At 42.6% G+C, this 25,338-nt stretch overlaps 1 protein-coding gene across 1 annotated transcript in view; it reads left to right on the forward strand.

Annotated features, from left to right (window-relative positions):
• DNAH11 (dynein axonemal heavy chain 11) overlaps positions 1–25,338 on the forward strand; it is a 725,796-nt gene that overhangs the window by 210,485 nt on the left and 489,973 nt on the right. The window contains exons 18-22 of the mRNA XM_029589065.1: positions 3,002–3,224; positions 10,228–10,344; positions 14,087–14,173; positions 15,468–15,626; positions 22,307–22,390. Coding sequence (XP_029444925.1) covers positions 3,002–3,224; positions 10,228–10,344; positions 14,087–14,173; positions 15,468–15,626; positions 22,307–22,390 — 670 coding nt within the window. The remainder of the gene's footprint in view (positions 1–3,001; positions 3,225–10,227; positions 10,345–14,086; positions 14,174–15,467; positions 15,627–22,306; positions 22,391–25,338) is intronic.

Consider the following 25,338-nt stretch of genomic DNA (forward strand, 5'->3'; position numbering starts at 1 on the left):
CCATCCTCCGGTCCCGGGGGCGTGGTCCGGAGGCCTGGACCACGCCCCCGGGCTGGCGCCACGCCCCGGCCCCGCCCCCAAAACGCCGCATCCCGCCCCAAAACGCCGCGTCGCCCGGCCCCGCCCGGCCCCGCCCCGACACGCCCCCTTCAAAAAACCCCGGGACCTACGTGCGTCCCGGGGCTCTGCGCGCACCGGCGGCCTATGCAAAATAGGCGCGCCGGCGAGCAGGGCTTTTAAAATCCGCCCCTAAGTATGCAGTAGTGCACTGTAACTAATGTTAGTGCGCACTAAAATAATGCTACTTAAAAATTAAAAGTATCAATTCATGAGTAGTTCGTTAACTAGAGAAGCAGTGTGCTTTAATTGGTATTACTGCGCACTAAGAGATATCCAGTACGCAGTAACTGCGCTAGTGCAAACTAACACGAAATACGAATTTTGCCAAAATTTCGGCAAACATTGCTTTGTATATCTGCACTACCGAACCAAACAAATTAGACAATATCGTTGAGATTGTCTAATTCGTGAAAAACAAATGCACCTCCCTAAAATTGAATGTGGACAAGTGCAAGGTGATGCATATAGGGAAAAATAACCCTTGCTGTAGTAACATAATGTTAGGTTCTATCTTAGGAGTTACCACCCATGAAAGAGATCTAGACGTCAGTGGATAATAAATTGAAATTGTCTGCTCAGTGTGCTATGGCAGTCAAAAAAGCAAACAGAATGTAAGGAATTAATAGGAATGGAATGACAAAACGGAGGATTTCATAATGCCTCTGTATCGTTCCATGGTGAGACTGCACCTTGATTACAGTGTGCAATTCTGGTCACCACATCTCAAAAAAGATATAGTTGCACTGGAGAAGGTACAGAAAAGGGCGACCAAAATAAGGGGCATGGAATGGCTCCCCTATGAGGAAAGGCTAAAGAAGTTAGGGCTGTTCAGTTTGGAGAAGAGATGACTGAGGAGGGATATAATAGAGGTCTACAAAACCATGAAAGGACTTTGAATGGGTTAATGTTAAATTGGTTATTTACTCTCTCAGATAATAGAAGGACTAGGGGGCACTCCATGAAGTTAGCAAGTAGCTCATTAAAACAAATGGAAGAAAAATATTTTTTACTCAGCACAGAATGAAGCTCTGGAATTCATTGCCAGAGGATGTGGTAATGGCAGTTAGTGTAACTGGGTTTAAACAAAGGTTTGGATAAGTTCCTAGAGGAAAAATCCATAAACTGCTATTAATCAATAAGCAATAGTAGCTTGAGATTTATTTAATGTTTGAGTTCTTGCCAAGTACTTGTGACTTGGATTGGCCACTGTTGGAAACAGGATGCTGGGCTTGATGGACCCTTGGTCTGACCCAGTATGACATATCTTATGTTCTTAAGGTGTTATTTACTTTTTAACCAGGGGCTGCTCCATGAAGCTAACTTAGTGCAGTATCAAGCAATGAAATTCATTGCCAGAGAACATGGTCAAGGCAACTTAAAACAGATTTTGACAAACGTCTGGAGGGAAAGTACTAGGGATGTGAATCGTGTCCTCGATCGTCTTAACGATCGATTTCGGCTGGGAGGGGGAGGGAATCGTATTGTTGCCGTTTGGGGGGGTAAAATATCGTGAAAAATCGTTAAAAATCGTTAAAAAATCAAAAAATCGAAAAACCGGCACATTAAACCCCCCTAAAACCCACCCCCGACCCTTTAAATTAAATCCCCCACCCCCCCGAACCCCCCCCCCAAATAACTTAAATAACCTGCGGGTCCAGCGGCGGTCCGGAACGGGCTCCTGCTCCTGAATCTTGTCGTCTTCAGCCGGCGCCATTTTCCAAAATGGCGCCGAAAAATGGCGCCGGCCATAGACGAAAAAGATTGGACGGCAGGAGGTCCTTCCGGACCCCCGCTGGACTTTTGGCAAGTCTCGTGGGGGTCAGGAGGCCCCCCACAAGCTGGCCAAAAGTTCCTGGAGGTCCAGCGGGGGTCAGGGAGCGATTTCCCGCCGCGAATCGTTTTCGTACGGAAAATGGCGCCGGCAGGAGATCGACTGCAGGAGGTCGTTCAGCGAGGGTTCCGGCGCCTCGCTGAACGACCTCCTGCAGTCGATCTCCTGCCGGCTCACGATTCTAACGATTTATAACGATAAATCGTTAGAATCTGTATTGTATTGTGTTCCATAACGGTTTAAGACGATATTAAAATTATCGGACGATAATTTTAATCGTCCTAAAACGATTCACATCCCTAGAAAGTACATAAACATTTAGTATCCAGGAAGACCTGGGAAAGCTATGTCTTATCCTTTTGAGTGAACAGCAGGACATTTCTACTTTGGGATCTACTAGGCACTTGTCATCTGAACTGGCCACTGTCAGAGACAGGATGTTTGGCTTGATGGACCTTGGCCTGACCCAGCACGGCATGTCTTTTGCTGTTATGACTGACTGTGTAGTCACAGGACAGGCTTAGGAATGTGTCAAATTTAACACATTTGTAAGAAATTAATACAATTTCAATTTCCTTTGCCACTCATTGTCATTGAATTAAACTAGTAGCATTAAATGTACCAGAGAAACTCTCTAAATTGTCAATTATGTTTTAAGTGATTCTAATCACTAGTTTTGTTAATAACATAATCTAATATTGTATCACATTCGTTCAACGCACTCTGCATGCTAAATGTCTGAATATGGTTTTTTCCCCCTCTTACTATAATTAGACCTCTGTACATTGAACACCTTCAAGTGTTTAGCAATACAGAGCATACTTTAAAATACTCTTTCAGCACAGGGGAGTGAAATGGTAATGCTGCAGCTGAGAACTGGCAGAGACTTCTTAAAATGTTTCAAGCTTGCTAGAATAGTGTGTGTAATTAATGGGCAAACCATAATACAATTTTGCAATATCCTATCCTAGTCTTAGGATGTTGCACAATTGTATTATTCGAGAAATTATCCATATGTAGCCTGATGGAAAAATTCAACAATTCTTACAGCCTGACTGATCTAGAAGAGTTTATAAAGGTGACAGATGCAGGACTTCAGAAGAAGGTGAATGACGGGGACTATAACGGGCTTCTAGAGATCATGGAACATCTTCTGGCTGTGAGAGACAGATACCACGCTACTGATGAACTGTTTGAACCCCTGAAGAAGACTATTACTCTGCTAGAAAGCTATGGGCAAAAGATGCCTGAACACATTTATATCCAATTAGAGGTAAGATTAAAATATTATGAAAGTACTGCTGACTGCTAAAAGAAATCTAGATAGTGTCTACCTAATATATCTACTACTTACACACAGGCATATTGTAATTTCTGAAATTATAAAAGTTTTTCAGAGCTAAAGCGCATGGGAAGTACTTCAGTTTTAAAATACCATTCAAAATGCATTTTTGGAAAGGATTTGGGATTTAAATGCTAATGAATTAAAAAAAAACTGCAAATGAATAGCATGTGTACATATATGTGTAATAAAATGTGTATAGATGTAGTAAAATTATGGAAAGTTATAAAATTGCAATCCTAGGATAGCATTTTGTTTTGTTCAGAGCCTCTCCATTGATATTTTGACATCTCACTGTCCTCCGTGGGCTACCACATTTGCCCTGTGTTACTCAGTAGAAATAAGGCACACCACACTGAGAGAAATTGTCAAAAGAATATATGTAAACTTGTATTCTTATACAAGAAGTAGTGGTAATATAACTCACAGTAAACACTTCTCCAAAAATTATAGCCAATGAAATCAGCAATGTAGCAGCAAAGGATAAAATATCTTTGCCTAACAAATAACTAAATATAAAAAAGCAATATCATATGAAAGAGCATATATACAAGATTATAGTAGTCATGCCCCTGAGCAATGATTCCCTTGTTTCAAGAATGTCTACAAAGAAGGGTTTTGATGAGAGAAATGGCGGTGCACTGGGCACAGTTGTCATCGTGGACAGTCTTGTGTCAGTGGTCAGTGCTGCCAGACCTCCCTCTTATATACACCTAATTGCGGAGCTAGCACTGGGCTACCATCCAGGATGGTAGCCAGGCCAGGACTAACAGTCTAGGGCTTTCTCTGACTGTGCGTGAACGTAGTTTGGTTTTCAGTTCTTGCCATCATGCTATTTGGGGGGTCGGGGTCCCCTTGTCATCATGCTATATGGGGCCCTCAAGTTGTATGTTAGATATCACTAAAAGATGCTTCCTCTTGCCTAAGCTGTTGGGGTTCTGCAGTATCTTTATACATGTTTCCTCTTATTGTCACTGCAGTAGCTTCTTAATGGCTATTAACTCGAAAGAAATGCATTTAAAATATAAAGTATGATCTCAGAATGGTTTCTTTCTCTTAAATGAAGATATTATAAGGCAGTACATATTAAGCTATAGAAGATCTCTTCCTGCCTATCTGGGCATGCATTCAACTGTAAATGGGTATGTCCTCTATTTGCAGGCTTAGCTGGTCTTGGTAGAAAGACAGTTCTAAGTGTTCAGCTAGGGATGAGCTACTTCTCTAATCTGGGTGGCATATTTCCTTAATCCGTAGCAGTTCTGGGCATACAGACAGGGATGATCTACTTCCTTAATCTAAAGTAACAGATGTATCTTCCTGAGTCTTTCTGTTCTGAGATGGTAGCAGATATAATGACATACATCACTTTTCTGTCAGGGGGACGTGCCTCTATATTATCTTAAGATAATAAAATTCAGTTTTATATGGCTAACACAATGTATCTAAATATACTATAAGAACATGCCATACTGGGTCAGACCAAGGGTCCATCAAGCCCAGCATCCTGTTTCCAACGGTGGCCAATCCAGGCCAATAGAACCTGGCAAGTACCCAAAAACTAAGTCTATTCCATGTTACTGTTGCTATTAATAGTGGCTATTTTCTAAGTCAACTTAATTAATAGCAGGTAATGGACTTCTCCTCCAAGAACTTATCCAATCCTTTTTTAAACACAGCTATACTAACTGTACTAACCACATCCTCTGGCAACAAATTCCAGAGTTTAATTGTGCGTTGAGTAAAAAAGAACTTTCTCCGATTAGTTTTAAATGTGCCACATGCTAACTTCATGGAGTGCCCCCTAGTCTTTCTATTATCCGAAAGAGTAAAAAAACGATTCACATCTACCCGTTCTAGACCTCTCATGATTTTAAACACCTCTATCATATCCCCCCTCAGCCGTCTCTTCTCCAAGCTGAAAAGTCCTAACCTCTTTAGTCTTTCCTCATAGGGGAGCTGTTCCATTCCCCTTATCATTGTGGTAGCCCTTCTCTGTACCTTCTCCATCGCAATTATATCTTTTTTGAGATGTGGCAACCAAAATTGTACACAGTATTCAAGGTGCGGTCTCACCATGGAGCGATACAGAGGCATGATGACATTTTCCGTTTTATTCACCATTCCCTTTCTAATAATTCCCAACATTCTGTTTGCTTTTTTGACTGCCGCAGCACACTGAACTGACGATTTCAATGTGTTTATCCACTATGACGCCTAGATCTCTTTCTTGGGTTGTAGCACCTAATATGGAACCTAACATTGTGTAACTATAGCATGGGTTATTTTTCCCTATATGCATCACCTTGCACTTATCCACATTAAATTTCATCTGCCATTTTGATGCCCAGTTTTCCAGTCTCACAAGGTCTTCCTGCAATTTATCACAATCTGCTTGTGATTTAACTACTCTGAACAATTTTGTGTCATCTGCAAATTTGATTCTCACTCTTATTTCTTTCCAGATCATTTATAAATATATTGAAAAGTAAGGGTCCCAATACAGATCCCTGAGGCACTCCACTGCCCACTCCCTTCCACTGAGAAAATTGTCCATTTAATCCTACTCTCTGTTTCCTGTCTTTTAGCCAGTTTGCAATCCACAAAAGGATATCACCACCTATCCCATGACTTTTTACTTTTCCTAGAAGCCTCTCATGAGGCACTTTGTCAAACGCCTTCTGAAAATCCAAGTACACTTCATCTACCGGTTCACCTTTATCCACATGTTTATTAACTCCTTCAAAAAAGTGAAGCAGATTTGTGAGGCAAGACTTGCCTTGGGTAAAGTCATGCTGAGTTTGTTCCATTAAACCATGTCTTTCTATATGTTCTGTGATTTTGATGTTTAGAACACTTTCCACTATTTTTCCTGGCACTGAAGTCAGGCTAACTGGTCTGTAGTTTCCCGGATCGCCCCTGGAGCCCTTTTTAAATATTGGGGTTACATTAGCTATCCTCCAGTCTTCAGGTACAATGGATGATTTTAATGATAGGTTACAAATTTTTACTAATAGGTCTTAAATTTCATTTTTTAGTTCCTTCAGAACTCCGGTCCAGGTGGTTTACTACTCTTCAGTTTGTCAGTCAGGTCTACCACATCTTCTAGGTTCACTGTGATTTGATTCAGTCCATCTGAATCATTACCCATGAAAACCTTCTCCAGTACGGGTACCTCCCCAACATCCTCTATAGTAATTCTAATGCAAGCATTTTGTTGTCTATAAGCAAGCAGTTATATATGTGTGCGGTCCTTGGCAGTGACTCATTGTGATCCATTTCATGCAGGGGCAACCTGAATCTCTGCATCCTTTTTTTTTCTAATTCCTAACTCCACAACAATATTGAAGGGGAAAATGTAATGATCTATTAATTGTCAATGAAAAAGACCAGAATCACGTTGTAAAAACATTATAAAAACAAACACAGCAGGTAGATAACACATAACAAAAATAGAAAATTCTGCCTAATACCTTTATGCATTTAGGGCAGCCATCAGATGGATTGAGACCCTCATATATAGATATGCTATGAATAAATCAATTACACATTTGTTCTTGTATCTCAGTTATAATGATCAGTCTCTTAGAAACATTTTAATGTATATTTAATTTGCAATAAAACAGTTCATCAAATCTCTCTGCTTCATATATTTGTATGTGTGCAGTACCCTGAGATAAAACAAAAACATACTTATCTAACATTTGTTGTGTAAATCCTCAACCCAGTTCAACCATCTTAAGGTTCTTCTCCTGACACAGACGTTATAATTCAAACTGTGTCTGCCTCAGGGGTTCTTCATGCTGCTGTGGCACATCAGAGCTCATCTGCATAAAAGGAAATCACTTTTAAATGGTTGCTACTCATATTATAAAACCAATCAAATCTTGAAACTTCCTTAGCTCTAATAAGTCAATGATGTATTTAGCCCCAATGCGTGTCCTTCTCCGTTCTGATAGGTAAATTCCTGATTCAAGTACAACACATATATGTCTTCAGTAAAGGCTACACTATTCAATTTTTGCATTCCACTGGTACAACACTATTGAGTATAAAAATTTATTGTTCTAGTCTATTTAATAGAGCTTCCCTGTCTCTGCCCTGCCAGGGTATGTGAACTTGATCAATAACAGTCCATCATAGATCATATAACATATGGTGATACAAAAGACAGTGTGCAACTTTTGGAGGCTGTGCTTTCTTATTCTTTACACAAATCTGATATTCAGTCAACCAGGTCCATATAGCCTGTTTTGTTCACCCTATATATATATCAAAGGGCATGGACATATTATAGTATATATCACAAATATAGATAAACGATGGCATGTCTCCGATGCATTGGATAATGAGTTACTGGACAAGTACAAACTTGACCCAATACCATTTTTAAAGAGCCAATACCTGGCTGGGAGCAACTGGGCATTGTTCCTGCTCTTTTACAAGCAAGAACGAAACCCCGGTAAGTGGGGGCTGGAGTGGGAGCACCCCAGCACTTTTACACATATTCATGGTATTTTTTTCCTAAAATACTATGAATATGAATGTATGCATTAATTTTGGGGTATTTTTAGAAGTGGCCATTTTTGGTTCATTCCAAATAGAACAAACCAAAATGGCCTCATTCATTGCATTTGCGTTATCTGCTAGAAATGAATGTACGTTCCTATTCTGAAGCACTCTTTTTAGGCAGATGATGAATATGGACTTAACCCTCTCTTCCTCAAGACTACTTCTCAAAACTCTCAGAAATTTACTCTGGAACTCCATGACTTATTCCTTGCTTGAAGATTTGGGAACCCCACTGACCTTGGGAGCCAGCCACCTTCCTTGGACAGGAACAATTCTTCAGGCTCCTCTCTGTTGAGAGAGTGCCTACTTCTGGTCCTTTGCCTATGGAGAGAGAGCCTCCACACCAGCACCACTCTGTGAAGGGTTGGTACCCTCAGACTACAGACCAACTTCTTAAGACTCCCCCCCTGCACACAAATGAGGAAAGGAATTTTGTTAAACTAAGATACCTCCCACTCTCCAAACACACCTACTCTATTCTGAAACCACTAACTCTACACTATGAAGGAGAAGCTACTGTAATAAGGGGCAAATTTTGGAGTCTCCTTTCACCTGTAAATGCTTTTCCCACCCCAACTCTAATCCCCGGTATGCCTGCCATGAGTTTGGAATCAATGATTTTCAAACACTGACTTATACGCAACAACCTGGGTTGCAGACCTGATGGTTTTTAGTTGCCATGCCTTCAATGTCCTTAAGAAAGTAAGGCCTCCAGAACGGAACAAGTACTGAAGGTGGAGTTTCATTAGTGACCTATATAAAGTCAATGTTAGCTCTTTTATCTGTTTATGATGCTTTTTATGCAACAGAGCACTCTGTTCACATTCCAGTTTGCTTAATTACAATGAATGACTACCTTGAATTCATCTACTCCTCCTTGATCTCTTCCTTGTTTCACAGTTTCCAATTCCTTGTCCTTTTAATTGATACATAGCTAATGGATTTTTACATCTGAAATACATGATTTCCCGCTTTTTAGTATTGAAGCTCATTTTCCAAATCCCTAAACATTCTTTCTGTTTTTTGAAGTCCCCTTTTGTTTTTTCACCCTAAGATTTTTCTGTCATTTACAAACCAGTATATATTTTTTTTTACTACAAGTCCCTCTGCAATGTTACCCCAGTATTGAGCTCTGGAATAACCCACTACTCAAGGCTGAATTTTCAAAGGCCTACGTGCATGGCTGGGATGCGCGTGTGCTGCGCGGATTTTGAAGCACTGCGGCCACGTGCATATCTTCTGGTTCGCGCAGAAGAAAGGGTTGCTGAAAAAAGGGGCGGGCCAGAGGCAGGATCTGGGCGGGATAGCGCCATTAAGGCACTGTGTCCCACTGAAGCGCGCGCCGGGAATGACGGATCCGCAGAAGCTGCTGCTGCTATGGACCATGGGTAAGTATAAAAACAAAAGAATCTAGGGTAGTCAGGGGGTTTTAGGGGTCAGGGTTAGTAGGAGAAAAGGGAGGCAAGTTAGGTAGGGATTTTGGAAGTTCCCTCCCAGTCTGCTCCTTTATTTACCAATATAAAATCATGCATGTGGGTAGCAGATTTTATAACATGAGCGCGTTGACACATGCATGTTATAAAATCAGCGTGTCCATGTACGCCTGCCGGCAACCGTGCGCAAATGGATGCCCACGTGGAACTTTGAAAGTTACCGTCTTAGCCTTCACCAGGATGGACTCCATTTACCACTACTCACTAGCGGTTGCAGACACAAAATCATAGGGCCTGATTTTAAAAGGTATTTACACATATAACACTGGCTTTTGAAAATTGCTACAATATAAGACATTGAATTGTCCTTAGGATTTATTTTGCATAAAAGCACTTTACTCTAGTAAATGGTTTTTTAAAATTGCTACGATAGAATGTGACATTTACACATGTAACTCCTTTGAAAATTGGCAACATTACCAAAAGATGTAACTGTGATTTTAGAATTCACTCCTAGGGCTACATGGAGCCACAGAGCCTCTTCCATGCTTGCAGCTAATTTATGGTGGGGCAGTACTTCTAAAATATTCGTGCAGCAAAATGGAAAAGTATAAAATTGTAAAGGGGCATAGATTACAGGAATCCTATGGCTACATTTATTCTGCATATAGAGAATTGAGAGAAATATAACCCTCCAAATAAAAGTTGGCTTTAATATTTGTATTGTTATTGGATTGTCAGGCTAATTTGAATTAGGATTATATCATAATTTAATCTATATCTGTTAACACTGCAAATTTAGCCATCCTGACTATGAATCTGTTCCTGCTTCCTTTAAATCAAGTCGGCCTGTTCATTTGAGTGTTTTTTCTATACCTTTCTTAGGTCAACAATTGAAACGATTTAAAAATTTCCATTTATATTTGTTGTAGGAATTACCAGAAAAATGGGAGAACACAAAAAAAATTGCAGTGTCTGTTAAGCATGAAGTTGCTCCTCTTCAAACTGTTGAAGTTTCGGTCATCAGGAAAAAATGTGCTGCATTTGATGTAAGAGAGGACACATTTTAAATTAAACGTGTGAATATGTGTAAAAATATAAATAGATAAAGCACTTTTTATCCCAAAACTCCCAGTATGCAGTAAAATCATGGGCTTTGATTTGTGATCTATTATTCAGAAAAAACTCCCATTATTTGGAAATATCCAGTACCCAGAATGGCCTAGAAACCGACCATTCTAGATAAGATGCTCTCTAAGTCAAGAGTATCTGCAAGCCTGACCTGAAGGCTCTAGATCAGACCTGGGCAAGGGGCGGCCCGCGGGCTGAATCCGGCCCGCCTACGGTCTGTGACCGGCCCGCCCACTGCTGAGAGCAGACGGAGAATGAGGCACGCTGCCTTCCCTCTGCAAGGGAAGGCAGCGTGCCTCATTCTCCGCTCCCTCGCTCCCCGATTGGCCGGCCAATCGGGGAGCGAGGGAGCGGAGAATGAACTGTTTTTTTTACAGCGTTCGGTGGGGGGGGGAGGGAGTGACTCGAGCGAAGACACGCTGCCCGATTGGCCGGTGCTGGGCAAGCCTTGCCCAGCACCGGCCAATCGGGCAGCGTGTCTTCGCTCGAGTTTCTTTCCTACCTACCTACCAGTTCCGCCTTTCGTGGTCTTTTTCAGGGGTCCCCAACCACCAGTCCGCGGGAGTTTTTTGCCGGTCCGCGGCGCCCTCCCGGTCTCTCCCGCTGCCGTTGCCGCTGGGCTGTCAGCACGTTCAAGCCCAGTGGGAACGGCAGCAGTGTTAGAAGCTGTGGTACCCGCGGCTGGCCTTTTCTTATTCCCGCGCCTGCACCCCCCCTCCCGTGACCCGGAACAGGAAGTGATACACGGAGTGGTGCTCGGGAAGGAGAAAGAGCCGTGCCGCGTCGGCTGCAGCGTCGGTCCCCGAGCAATTGAAGCAGCTGGTAATCGAGAAAGGAGTCAGCAGCACGAGCCTCCCGCGGCCGATGGGATTCTTCTTTCTTGGCCTTCGGGGGCTGCTGCAGCTCCCATTTGTGCTCCGGTGGGGGGGAGAGGAAGTAAGAGAGAGAAGCAGCCAGCCAGCCTGTGTGTGATTGACTGGTCAGAGAGCTGATGTGTGTGTGTATGTGAGAGACAATGAAAGTGATTGCTCAGGGAGATGACTGATGTGTATGTGAGAGTGTGAGACATTAGTCAGGGAGGTGACTGATGTGTGTGTGTGTGAGAGAGAAAAAGCATGGATGTGAGAAGTCTGGGTATGTGGGAAAGCATGAGCGTAAGAAGCCTGGTGTTGTGGGAGTGAGAAACCTGGGTGAGTGTGCATGCATGAAAGAGAGAGACTGCTTGGTAAGGTGACGGTGTGTGTGAGAGAAAAAGACTGGTGTGTGTGAATGTGAGAGAATGTGATTCAGGGAATGAGAAGCCTGTGCACGTGGAGAGTGAGCATGGAAATGAGAGAGACTGGTGTGTGTGTAACAGAGAGAAAGTGATTATGGGAATGAGAAGCCTGTGCATGTGAAGAGAGTGAGCATGAGAGTGAGAAACCTGGGTGTGTGTGAGACAGCATGGGAGTGGGAAGCCTGTGTGTATGCATGAGAGCGAGAGACTGGTTGGTAAGGTGACTGTGAGAGAAAGAGACTGGTGTGTGTGAATGTGAGAGAAAGAATGTGATTCAGAGAATGAGAAGCCTGTGCAGTGGAGAGCGAGCATGGAAATGAGAGAGAAACTGGTGTTTGTGTTACAGAGAAAGTGATTATGGGAATGAGAAGCCTGTGCATGTGAAGAGAGTGAGAAACCTGGGTGTGTGTGAGACAGCATGGGAGGGAGAAGCCTGTATATCTGAAAGAGAACTTGGGAGTGGGAAGCCTGTGTGTGTGTGTATGCATGAGTGAGATCAGGTGACTGGTGTGTGTGTGTGTGTGTGAGAGAGAGAGAGAGAGAGAGAAATAAAGTGATTATGGGAATGAGAAGCCTGTGCATGTGAAGAGTGAGCATGGGAGTGAGAAACCTGGGTGTGTGTGAGACACATCATGGGAGGGAGAAGCCTGTATATCTGAAAGAGAACATGGGAGTGAGAGACTGGTGAGTGTGTGTGTGTGTGTGTGTGTGAGAGAGAAAGAAAGTGATTATGGGAATGAGAAACCTGTGCATGTGGAGAGAACAAGCATGGGAGTGAGAGACTGGTGAGTGAGTGTGTGGGTGTGTGTGTGTGAGAGAGAGAGAGAGACAGAGAAAGTGATTATGAGAGTGAGAAGCCCATATATGTAAGAAGAACATGGGAGTGGGAAGCCTGTGTGTGTGTGTGTATGGCATGAGAGAAACTGTTCAGGAAGGTGACTGGTGTGTGTGCCAAAGACTGTTTGGGAGATGATTGGTGTGTGAGAGACAGAAACTGGTCATGGGGGCATAACTGGTATGGTGTGTGTGTGTGAGAGACATGGGCACTAAGGAAGAGGACCATAAGTATAGAGCTTAGCTTCTACTGCTGCTTCTGGTGTGTGCCACGGCCTGCAGGGAAGGGGAGTAGGAGAGCTGCTGGAGGGGGTAAGTAAAGATGGCTTTAAGTTTATTTTTCTTGACTGCCATTTTAATTGTTTGATGTCTGCTTTTTTGAAATATTTTATTGGTGTTTGGAGAATGTTTAATAGTTTTTAATTGTTGGATGTTATTCTGTTCATAGCTGTTTTGAAACATTTATTCTGCTTATTAGTATAGTTTTACAATTATTTCTGTGTGGGGCTCTATAGCTGCTTGCTATTCTGTTTTCCTAATAAGAGGTGTATTGGTTTTTAGGACCTGATTTAATATTTGTGGTGTTGCCTTTTCATAGATAGGGTTGCTCCTGTTTTGTATTCCATAATACAGGTGTAACTGTATGTGGATTAGTTTATGTGCATTACTACAGATCCTGGGAGTATGTTAGGTCTGTTCTGTGTCTGTTACCGAGATGAGATATTTTGCTAGCATGTAAGCGTTTGTATCGGTCTTATTTGTTGTGTTTTCTCAGAGGACATGCATTGGTGGTAAACTGCTGTCTTTTCATAAGTAGGGCTATTGAAAACTGAGTTAATTATATTAGTCCGGCCCTCTAAAACCATCCCAATTTCTCATGCGGCCCCATGGGAAAATTAATTGCCCACCCCTGCTCTAGATCTTTACATTAACACCTGGAAAACAGCTTCTCAAGACTGCAGCCACTGAAATTATGAACTCAACAAAGGCCTTCTAAATATGGGAAAAGATTGATGTGGATAGAGGAAAATAAGAGAGTTCACAGGAAGGGAAAAACAAAGCTTGAATGTAATTGCTTCAATTTTCTACTGCAGCTATTCCAACAAAATTGATCATTGGTGTGTGGGCCTTTATAGCTGTAGAAGGTGCAGCTAACCTGAGGACTAAGAAGATTATATAGGGTGCATATCCATGGTCTCTTGAGACAGAAGGGGGGAAAAAAGAAATATAGATCTACACACTCCCCCCCCCAGTTTTCACAATATTTCACCTTGTTGGAACCAGATTCCTTCCTCTAGTTAAGGGAAGAATGGAAGATCTCTGAGATGCAGCTCTCTTACTGCAGCTGTATTGCCATTAGAAGTTGCCCCATCCTTCCAAGGAGAATGAAAGGCCTTGAGAGACAAGCGGGAGCTCTGAACACAGGAATCTTGCACCACATGCACAAGGCTGCAAATGAGTCACAGGGCTGAGCATGCCAGGGATCATTTTGTTTGCTTCAGAACAGTGTCATCTGAAGTAGAATTTATAACCAGTATTTCTTTCATCAGCTAAAACAGACACATTTCAGAGAGAGATTTAGGATGGATGCTCCCTTCTACTTCAAAGCAGAAAAGCCATATGCACTTCTAGATAAGGTATGAAAACATTCTCAGAAATGCATTTACTAATAGGTCCTTCATATGTGATGTGGCATGTGATGAGATCCTTTTGTTTTGTATATTTAAAAATAAAAATAAGAGAACACCTATAGATCTTAAAATGGAACTCTGACATTTTTTTTTCTTTTCAAGTCAATGATACCTCTCTACATTCAGTATCTACTTAACATTTTTTGTTTCTGGGCTGGGTTTTTGAAAGCATATATATTTATAGTGCTGTGGATAGAAAGGGAGGAACTAATCAGAGATTAGCAGCAGTGAACTCATGTCCTGAACTCGGCTACAAGCAGTACACAGAATGTCGAGGGAGTAAGATTGTTTTTGTTGATTGTTTTTAAAATTGAGAGGCAATCCAGAGCAATAAATGTAGGCTGAGTGTTGAGAATGCCACACCTAATAAGTTTCTTTGGCTTAATGCTTTGAAATAACTGAGTTGCTGTCAAATAAATTAAGCTCATGTATGCCTCACATGAAATGCCTCTCCTATTGCAAAGCCAGTAGCACTTGAATCAAAAAATACTCATAAGCTTCTGTGAGACACATCAAGGTCAATATTTAAAATAACATTAAATGGATAATTTGTCCAGCAGAAGTTATCCAGATGAACATTCTGCTGAATATCCTCAAGTAAAGTTATATGGCTATATGCAACTATGTTTGAATACCCCCAGTTAAGTTTCAAAGTTATCCGGCTAACTTTAACTTTAACTGGCTTTATTCAAAGAATATAGCCAGTTAAGTGACGAGCTTTGGGGGAGAGGGGGATCTAATAAAGCAGGCCTGTTAGTCCGATCCCCTGTCTGCCAGGTCTATCCACTCTTCCCCAGGCCCCCAAAGATTGTGATCGTATAAGGGGCTTCATTGTCCCCCTCCCCCCCCTTCGCAATTTGTGCAAAAAAATGTACCTTCAGAGCTCTCCTCCCCTACCATCCTAACCCTAACCACCTTGTCCGATCCATATCCCTCTGTGTTGCTGAGTTTGTGGTACACTCACACTGCTCCTGGCAGCTTCCAGCATTTTTGCTGTTCAGGCAAGTTATTTGGCTATCTGAACTCTGGCCCAGAATGCCTCCCACTTATCTGAATAAGTGGAGATGGTAATCAAAACAAGGCATTTATCTGGATAACTTTTCAGTTATCCGGACAAATGCCTTTGAATATCAACCTCATCCTGTCTTCACGTGATTCTTTCCCTTGCTTTGTGAGTTTAAATATATGCTAGTCTCTTTGTAAATCAATGTAATATACTTGAACATTTTATCCGCTAAAGGCAAACAGAGACCTGAAGACCTTGGAAGAAGAATTGTTGCGTATGCAGAAATCTGCAAACCTCTTTGAACTGGTAATTCCAGATTACAAGCAAATGAAACAATGTCGCAAGGAAATAAAACTTCTTAAGGGATTGTGGGATATCATTTTTTATGTAAAGGTAAGAAGCTTATATATTTAAGTAACCTGGTATAAGCCTGGAGGATGAATTTCATTTTGTTATGCTACTTTCAATAATATAAGGTGTGCATTTATTCTAGTGCAGTCAATTGTTCCTTAAAATCAGGGTATAAATATGTGCAAGAATAATAGCCATTATTGCTTCGCTATGTCTGACTCTAACACCAGAAAACCTGTGGTATAGCACTTCTTTCAAAAAAAGACGCTCATAAGTCAATTTTCAAAGGGTTTAGGTGCCTAAATTTGGGCAGTCCCCAAGAAATCCAAATTCCTCTTCCTTACACTAGCTCCTCATCTATGCGTTGAATTTCCTGATTTTGTCTCCCCCCCCCCCCCTTAAAATACATAGGTAAAAGCTCAGAAAACGCCATTGTCCTTGATAGCTGCCTAAGACTGTCTCCTAATTTCCTGAACACCTTTCACACAATTCTGTCTCGATTTCTAGTTGGGTCATTTATCCCCAAGTGAATTTTATAACGCCTCTCTCATCTTTCATTCTGGTCTGGCAATGTTAAGAATAGCTGAGGATTTAGGGAGGCATTTGTCTTTCCCTCCAATTCTGACCACAAATCTGCTTGATAGTCCTCCACCAGAGCAGTATGCCACTTTTGCAGTCCAGAGGTGAGTGCAGTTTGTACAAATGTAAAAACATAAATACAAACATACCTTGATGTTCGTTTTTTTTTTTTTTAATCATTTATGCAGTTTCAAAAGTGATCAGGATACTTAACCATCCTGAAGATAATCCAGATGGCGGTGATCAAGAAATTAACATGAATGAATGAAACAACAACAAAATTCAACTACTTACTGCTTATAGGACCACAAAAAACCCCCCAAAAACAACAAAAAAAGAAATTAATAGGAGGGTTATATCAGTTCAAAGAATATCCACAATAATGTATACAAACCCAAAAGGGCAACTCTCCTCCAATTTATATATTCAACTTCATTTTTTAATTCTGGAGCAAAGCCAACACTTGCTCAGGATCCCAAAACACATATGAGGAGTCATGTCATTTTAACTTAGAACTTAAACTCTGTGCCCAGTTTTAAGGCATCTTATTTTTTAAGTTCATAAACCTTTTTTCTGTCTCAGCTGAGTGGCCCTTGAAACATCAGGATAGATTTGAATTTTCCCATCCAAAAGCAGATTACATTTTGGTATAAAATATTCTAAGGAGCCAGTCCCCATCCGTTTCAAGACGGAAAGTCACCATTAACTTATCCGACTAAGTAGTGGTCACTCGCAAGTAGCTGGTTAAGTACTGACTTGTCTGGCAACGGGTGACCACTACTTAGTCAGATAAGTTATTGGTATTTATCTGGCTAAGTGGTGGCAGCTGCCGTCACTTACAGCCCAACAGGGATGCTTCTGCCCCCCCCCCCCCCCCCCCCCCGCGCCATGTAAAATGTGTTGGGTCTGTGCCAAATGTACATTTTACTCTTATTTATTTATTTGTTAACTTCCATTGTATCTGTATTTCATTAGCCTACTGTATCAGGAGTAAAAAAATAATCTGGGTTTTAAAAATATGTGCTAAAAGCCAGCGCACAGATTCTTAATGCCCAGATTACTGATTCGGGCTGAGTGAGAGCCTGCCAGACTTGACCCAGCGATTCTTGAGTAATTCAAGGAGTTTTTATTCCTTTTCCAGTTCCCTGCTGAAGTTGTTTGAGGCTTCTGCTTCTTCTAGCACTACTAAAGCTAGCTCACAGAAACATAGAAATGACGGCAGAAAAAGATCAATCAGCCCATCTAGTCTGCCCAGCAAGCTTCCACACTTATTTTCCCATACTTATCTGTTTCACCAACCACCAACTTCAGGGCTCTTGTTGGTAACTGTTTGATTCAAATTTCCTGCCATCCTCTATCATTGATGCAGAGAGTAATGTTGGAATTGCATCAAAGGTGAGCATAAGGCTTATGGTTAAGGGTTGTAACCGCCGCATCAAGCAAGTTACCCCGATGCTTGTTTACCCAGATTACCCAGATCGATGCCTTGTTGGATGATGTCTGAATGGAAATCCTGTTTTCCTCACTTCCCCCTACAGTTGCAGCAGATAGCAATGCTGTATATGCTTTCAAAGTGATGTATCAGGCTTAATTGGTTTAGGGTAGTAACCGCCATAATAAGCAAGCTACCCCCACACTTATTTGTTTACCCAGATTATGAAGTTTTATTTATTTATTTATTTATTTAAAACTTTTCTATACCGACCTTCATGGTTGAGGGACCATATCAGATCGGTTTACATCGAACTGGGGAATTGGAACAAAAACCATAGATTGAACAGGAAGAACAAAGTTACATTCAACAAGGAAAATAAACTTGGAGGCAAAGACTGCTGGAATGAAAGGCTAAGAAATTAGAAAATTAAATAATATAGACAATTGCTGAGTTCTCATTCCGAGTTGAAGGGGGTGTGGAGATCTATTGTTCATGAACGGATCTTCTGTCGTCTAGTGTGAGTCGAGGGGATCTGAGAAGAACAAGTTCAGTCCTTGTTGGTTGTTGTCTGAATGCTAATCCTCTTTTCCACATTACCCCCTGCCGTAGAAACAGAGAGCAAAGCTGTGTATGCATTCAAAGTGATGTATCAGGCTTAATTGGTTTAGGGTAGTAACTGCTGTAATAAGCAGGCTACCCCCACATTTATTTGTTCACCCAGATTGTGAAGTTCAGTCCTTTTTGGTTGTTATCTGAATGCAAATCCTCTTTTCCACATTTCCCTTTGCTGTTGAAGCAGAGAGCAATGTTGGGGTTGCATTAACCTTGCAAGGGATTTTTTGAGTAAGGGTAGAAATCACCAGGTAGTAGTTAACATTCCAGCAAGCCACCCCCCATGGCTCTACTCTTAATTCCCATCCTCTAGCCTTTATGGATCCACAGTGTTTATCCCACGCTGCTTTGAAATCTTTCACAATTTTAGTCTTCACCACTTCCTCCGGAAGGGCATTCCAGGCATCCACCACCCTCTCCGTGAAGAAATACTTCCTGACATTGGTTCTGAGTCTTCCTCCGTGGAGCTTCAAATCGTGACCCCTAGTTCTACTGATTTTTTTCCAATGTAAAAGGTTTGTTGTTGACCATGAATTATTAAAACCTTTCAAGTATCTGAAAGTCTGTATCATATCACCTCTGCTCCTCCTCTCCTCCAGGGTGTACATATTTAGGTTCTTTAATCTCTCCTCATAAGTCATTTTATGAAGACTATCCACCTTTTTGGTCGCCCTTCTCTGGACTGCCTCCATCCTGTCTCTGTCCCTTTGGAGATACGGTCTCCAGAACTGAACACAGTACTCCAGGTGGGGCCTCACCAAAGCCCTGTACAAGGGGATCATCACTTCCTTTCTCTTACTAGATATTCCTCTCTCTATGCAGCCCAACATTCTTCTGGCTTTAGCTATCGCCTTGTCACATTGTTTCGCCGACTTCAGATCGTTAGACACTATCACCCCAAGGTCTCCTTCCTGCTCTGTGCACATCAGTCCTTCACCTCCCATCAAATACAATTCTTTTGGATTTCCACTCCCCATATGCATGACTTTTCACTTCTTGGTATTGAATCTCAGCTGCCATATCTTCGACCACTCTTCCAGCTTCCTTAAGTCATGTCTCATTCTCTCCACTCCTTCCGGCGTGTCCACTCTGTTGCAGATCTTATTATCATCCGTAAAAAGACAAACCCTACCTTCTATCCCATCCGCAATGTCGCTCACAAAGATAATTGAACAGGACCGGTCCCAACACTGATCCTTGTGGCACTCCACTTAACACTGCTCTCTCTTCAGAGTAAGTTCCATTTACCATCACACATTGTCTTTTGTCCGTCAACCAGTTTGCAATCCAGGTCACCATCTTGGCACTCACTCCTAAGCTTCTCATTTTATTCACAAGCCTCCTGTGCGGGACCGTATCAAAAGCTTTGCTGAAATCCAAGTAGATGATATCGAGTGCTCTTCCTCTATCTAATTCCATAGTTAGACAAGACCTTCCCCTGGTGAATCCATGCTTACTCTGGTCCAGCAATTCTTCCGACTGTAGATAGTTCACTATTCTATCAGCAGTGACTCCATTAACTTTCCAACCACCGAGGTGAGGCTAACCGGCCTGTAGTTTCCAGCCTCCTCTCTGCTCCCACTCTTATGAAGCGGGACCACCACCGCTCTTCTCCAAACACTCGGCACCACTCCTGTTTCTAGGGATCTGTTGAACAGGTCACTCAGCGGACCCGCCAGCACATCTCTGAGCTCCCTCAGTATCCTGGGATGAATCCCATCAGGCCCCATGGCTTTGTCCACTTTCAGATTCTTTAGCTCTTCCCATACATTTTCTACTGTAAATGGAGTTACATCTACTCCACTCCCCTCCAGTTTCTTGTTAACTAGTAACAGTCCTTCTCCAGGGTCCTCTTTAGTGAACACCGAACTGAAGTATTCCTTTAATATTTCTGCCATTTCATCTCTCTCCACACCTTGATCTTTTTCACCTTTCAATTTCACTATACCACTTGGAACTTTTCTCCTTTCTCTGATATATCTGAAAAATGTTTTGTCACTTCGCTTTACCTCTTTGGCAATCCTTTCTTCTGCTTGACTTTTTGCTATCTTGATTACTTTCTTCATCTCCCTCAGTTCCATCAGATATTCTTCCTTGTGCTCCTCCTTTTGGGATCCTTTATATTTCTTGAACGCTGTTTTTTTAGCTTTTATTTTGTCAGCCACCTCCTTTGAGAACCAGATAGGTTTCATTTTTCTTTTGCTTTTCTTTACTTTTCTGACATATAGATTAGTTGCCTTGGTAATTGCTCCTTTTATTTTGGTCCATTGTTGTTCCACATCTCTCTTGTTCTGCCACCCTACTAGTTCTTCTTCCAGATACTTCCCCAATTCATCAAAGTTCGTGTTTTTGAACTGCAAAACTCAGGTCTTCGTGTTACGTCTCCGTATCCTATTTGTGATATGAAACCACACTGCTTGATCACTGGTGCTGAGGTGGGTACCCTCCTGGACATTAGAGACATTATCTCCATTGGTGAGCACTAAATCGAGTATAGCTCCCTCCCTCGTGGGTTCCATTACCATTTGTTTGAACAGAGCCCCTTGCAGGGCATCCACTATCTCTCTTCTATTGTTAAATTCCACTGAAGGGATTCTCCAGTCTACATCCAGCAGATTAAAATCTCCAACAATCACCACTTTTCCCTTCGTTCCCATCTTTTGGATGTCTTCAACCAGATCTCTGTCAAGCTCTTCCATGTGATTTGGAGGCCTGTAAACTACTCCTCGGTGGTGCCACTAGAACTTTCAAGCAGCTCCAGTCCTGGGCATGGATTTAAACTTGGGGAAGCCCCTCACTCCAGTGGGTTCCCAAGTCAGTCAGAATGCCTTGGAAGGTGGAAGGGGCTCTGGCATTATATTTGAAGGCAGCAGTGATGCTAGTGCAGGACTCTTGGTGCTGCATGATGTTTCATCCCACAGAATAAAATAATCCTGCATGCCGATACAGTACAGATGAACTAAAAGTGGGTGCTCGATGCAATAAGCAAATGAGCCGCCACGCTAGAAAAAGACACGCTAGGGAATAATTGTGCTTTCCTAGCACATCCATGGCATTGGGTGCCCAGGAGAAGTGGCTGTTTGCAGGTTAGGAAAACGGAATTCAATTTTATGAGCGTCCGTATTCCTAATGTGACTGCCAGCAAAACATTAAAAAAAAAAATTTTTTTTCACGCTGCTTTCTGTGGTTCCTGCAACTTAATATCGCCACGATATTAAGTCGGAGGAACCACAGAAAAGAGTATTTTATGCTTGTCTGTAAATTTTTGGGCTCCTCAAGACTTTGAGGGTAAAAATGTGCGCGTCGAGCGCACATTTATTTTTTACACAAGGGGAGAATAGCTAATAGCCTCATCAACATGGCTCATCATTACATGCACTGGTTTGGATGTGTGTTTTGGATGCGCTAATCCCCTTATTGCATAAGGGGTTATGGACTTGCATTTAAAATCCGCATCCAATCGTGGGTTAACCTGTGCACTAGCCTGAGCACATGCTATTGCATCGGCCTGCATATGTGTTAAAATAAATATGCATGCACTGATTTTGTTTGCATTTCTTGCAATAGTAATGCCTTGTGGGTTTTATCTTATTGTATATTGTTTTTATTTTCCTCTCCAGTCTCCCCCTCTTCCCCCACCACCCGGAGAGCCTGAAGTGGCATTATTTATGTGGTCCCCCTCCCATACTCAGTGGGGGGGGGGGGAAGGGTTGCTTTAGCAAAACAGAAAGTAGTATGGGTGGGACTCAGAGAGGGAGGGAAATGTTAACCTGCAGGCAGGCAAAAGCCTCCACCTAGAAAACAGAGAATTATAAAGACAAATTCATCAATATTAAAGCCAACAAGCAGTTTTGCAGGAGCATTTTTAGAACCCTACAATCGCTTACAAATACGGAAGAACAGCTACAATGTTCGTAACAAGTGATATTTTGAGTACTAATTTCATTGTGCTGTTAATCAAAAGTGAATTGATTTTTAATTTGATACATTAAGGGGAAATTTTCCAGACTTGCAGGTCACCTCATTGCTCTGTTATCCAGCAGAGAGCTGTGATTTCCGCAAATGTTGATGCTTTTATCTGTGCTTGCCTTTCCAGAGCAGCATTGATGACTGGACTGGAACGCGGTGGAGACAGATTAATGTGGAACGGATGGATGTAGAGCTGAGAAGATTTGTCAAGGTATGTTCCACAGCTCTCTTCCTATATAGCACTTCTCTTTTAACGCCACCTTCAGCTGACTTTTGGTTCCTTTACTGCTTTGGTTTACAGCAGTGAAATAGGAACATTTTTCTTCCTCTCTGCACATGCAGTTAAATACATCTTATCTTGGGATATCTGTTTTTCGAATCATTTGCATGCAGCGTCAGATTGAAACTGTTCCCCCATCCCACACCAAATAATGTGTTGAGCGCCGACCAGCCCTTTGTAATGTTGGGGCTGCACAGAGGCCTTTGCTGAAGTGCTTCCAGCGGCAGAGCAGCCGCCCTGAGGCAGTTGTCTAATGTATGTGTTGTGAAGTCCGCCTCTGACCTCCTGCTGCAATAGCAATGAAATTGCTAAATGTTATAGGGATGAGTTGATGTAGAATAAATGGGATAATCCTTTCATGAAGCTGAGAAAATTAAATGTTTTGAATTTGGGGGCTAAAGCTCAGCTGAAAATTGAAAACATTTAGGCCTTAGTACTTCAGAATAAAATAGCATGTGTCATATACTGAAAGAATTAATCAAACAAGCATATTGTAAGTATTTTTAATAAATATTAGCATTAAGTGCACTTAATGCAGGTAAATGGCTTTTGAAAATTGGTATGTTAGTATGTCATATTTACATGCATAACCCCTTTGAAAATTCACTAGACAGTGATAAAATTAAGACAGTATGGGATTTCTAAAATAAATAAAACTTTATGAACTAGCTAAGAAATTGATTAAGCAACTAGATTCAGAGCCTGGGGATAAATGGAGGGGAGCCATGCTGGTGAAGGGAAAGTAATGAGTGAGATGAGACAGGGATCAGTGCTGTGCCCAATCCAGTTCAATGTCATTACTGTTATGTTTTTGTAAGAATGTGAACCCTGGGCCGAGATGAGAGATGTCACCACCCACAGAGAGGAGCCCTGTGAGCCTCACCGTCGGAAGGCATGGTCTCGGGCACAGCTGTATGGTAGATCCTTTATTATACACGAAGGAAAGCAAGCCCGTGGAGTGGGAGGTGTAGGTAAAGAACAGTTCTGAGCTGAGGGGTAAACCCAAGGTGATACCTCTGATGTGAAGATCCAGTAGTGGCCCACAGAGCGGGGTACGCAGAGTCTTGCAATAAATGTGCAGAGAAGAATGTCTGAGATGCAAGAACTCAGATGGTGACGCCTACTGGAGACAATACAGAAGTGGCCTGAAGTATGGGGTACACCGGAGACAATTCCACAGTGAGGGTTTAGGTGAAGGTGAAGTCCATAGAAGTGAGGTACTCACAGGATAAGGTTCTAGGAGAGGATCCTGAGAAGCAGGACAGGGTGAAGTCCAAGGCAGGAAGGCCCTCCAAGGAGTGGATAGCCAGAGAAGAAGAAGATCCCCGAGGAGCGGGTTCCCAAGAAGAGATATGTAATGGAAATGAGAAGACCGAAATAGAAGTCCAACGAAGGTGGGAGGAATCAGCAAAGAATAGATCCATTGCTAACTCATCAATAAGAAGCAGGAAGGAAGTTTAAATAGTCCTCCTGGTGGTGATGTCATCAAGGGGGCTGACCCAGGGTTCCTGCCCTGGGCCCTTTAAATATGTCCGGGAGGCACGCGCACCTATGGAGACCTGCGGGGTGGAGTCTAAGCTGGCGGCAGTGTCCCTGCTGCGAGTGAGGCCTCCTGCTCGCGGGGCATGCTGCGGAGATGGGCAGCACGCTGCGGGGCAAGTCCGGCTGTCTGCAGCGAAACTGAGTCGGCTCAGCAGGGGGGTGAGTAAGGTCGCCCACAGGCACCGCGACCGACCGGCGTAACAGTACCCCCTCCTCCAGCCCCCCCCCCCCTCCAAGGGATTTGAAATGGCCCTGACGCCGGTTGTTCTCTAGGTCTTGTGATTTCCAGGTCCGAAGGTCAGTGGAGCACTGAGGTATGGTCGTCTCAAGAATATCCTGAAGAGGTAGAGTGGGTCCTAAGGGCATCCAGTGAGGTACAGAGGGGTGCCCCCTGCGTTCTCCAGCCCTTTGTGGCCTGTTTGTGCCTCTGTATGAGGGCTTTGTGTTCCTCTGTCTTGTGCGCTGTTCCTTCACCTGGGTGAAAACAGCCTTCAGAACTTTCTCCTGGAGCGAAGCAGCTCTAATCTGAGTTTCTTGGGATTTTTTGTCAGGAAGAAGAGGTTTGGTAAGAGCTATAGCTACAGTTAGAGGCCGAGAAGACCTTGCGGGTTCAATGCAGGTCTCCGAACACTGCAGCCCCCAGAGTTAGGTCAGGCGAAGACCAGTTAAATTGTGGTTGATGTTTCTGCAGCCAAGGCAGACCCTGAATTACTGGGCTCACGGCCGTAGGAAGAATGTAAAATGAGATGAGCTTGGAGTGGTCTGATCCTATTCTTAGGGACAGAGGTTGCGTGGCTTGTGTGACCTCCCCTGGAAGAAAATTCCCATGTACCGAAGAGAGGATCACGGGAGGTGACACCAGACGTGTGGGGAGTTGATATTGATCCACGAGGTCTTGCTGAATGAAGTTTCCCCCAGCGCCAGAGTCCACTAAGGCTTGAGTGGAAACACAAGTGGAGGATAGATCAAAGGAGGCTGGTAACAGAAACAGGGGTGAGGCTGTAGTAAGGCCTGAAGCAGGTAGTTTAATCATGGTAATCCATTAATCTGCAGATCCATTAACAAATTCGCTAAGGAAGAGTACTTCAACTATGCTAGTTTTTGGAGCTCTCCAGTTATTTTTACCCTCCAATATTTAATATATTGTTGCCTATTTAAATGAAGCCTGAACATTCTCAAGTGGTACAGATATATTTAAAATCTTAGATTTACTCATATTAACCTTGAACCCAGCAACTCTCCCATATCGAACAAGTTCCTCCATTAATACCGACAATACCATTGGGCTAGACAAAGTGAATAGGATGCCGTTCGCGAACAACAAAATTTTATAGTCT

The sequence above is a fragment of the Rhinatrema bivittatum genome, chromosome 2, assembly GCF_901001135.1.
Source record: "Rhinatrema bivittatum chromosome 2, aRhiBiv1.1, whole genome shotgun sequence".
Classification (NCBI taxonomy): domain Eukaryota; kingdom Metazoa; phylum Chordata; class Amphibia; order Gymnophiona; family Rhinatrematidae; genus Rhinatrema; species Rhinatrema bivittatum.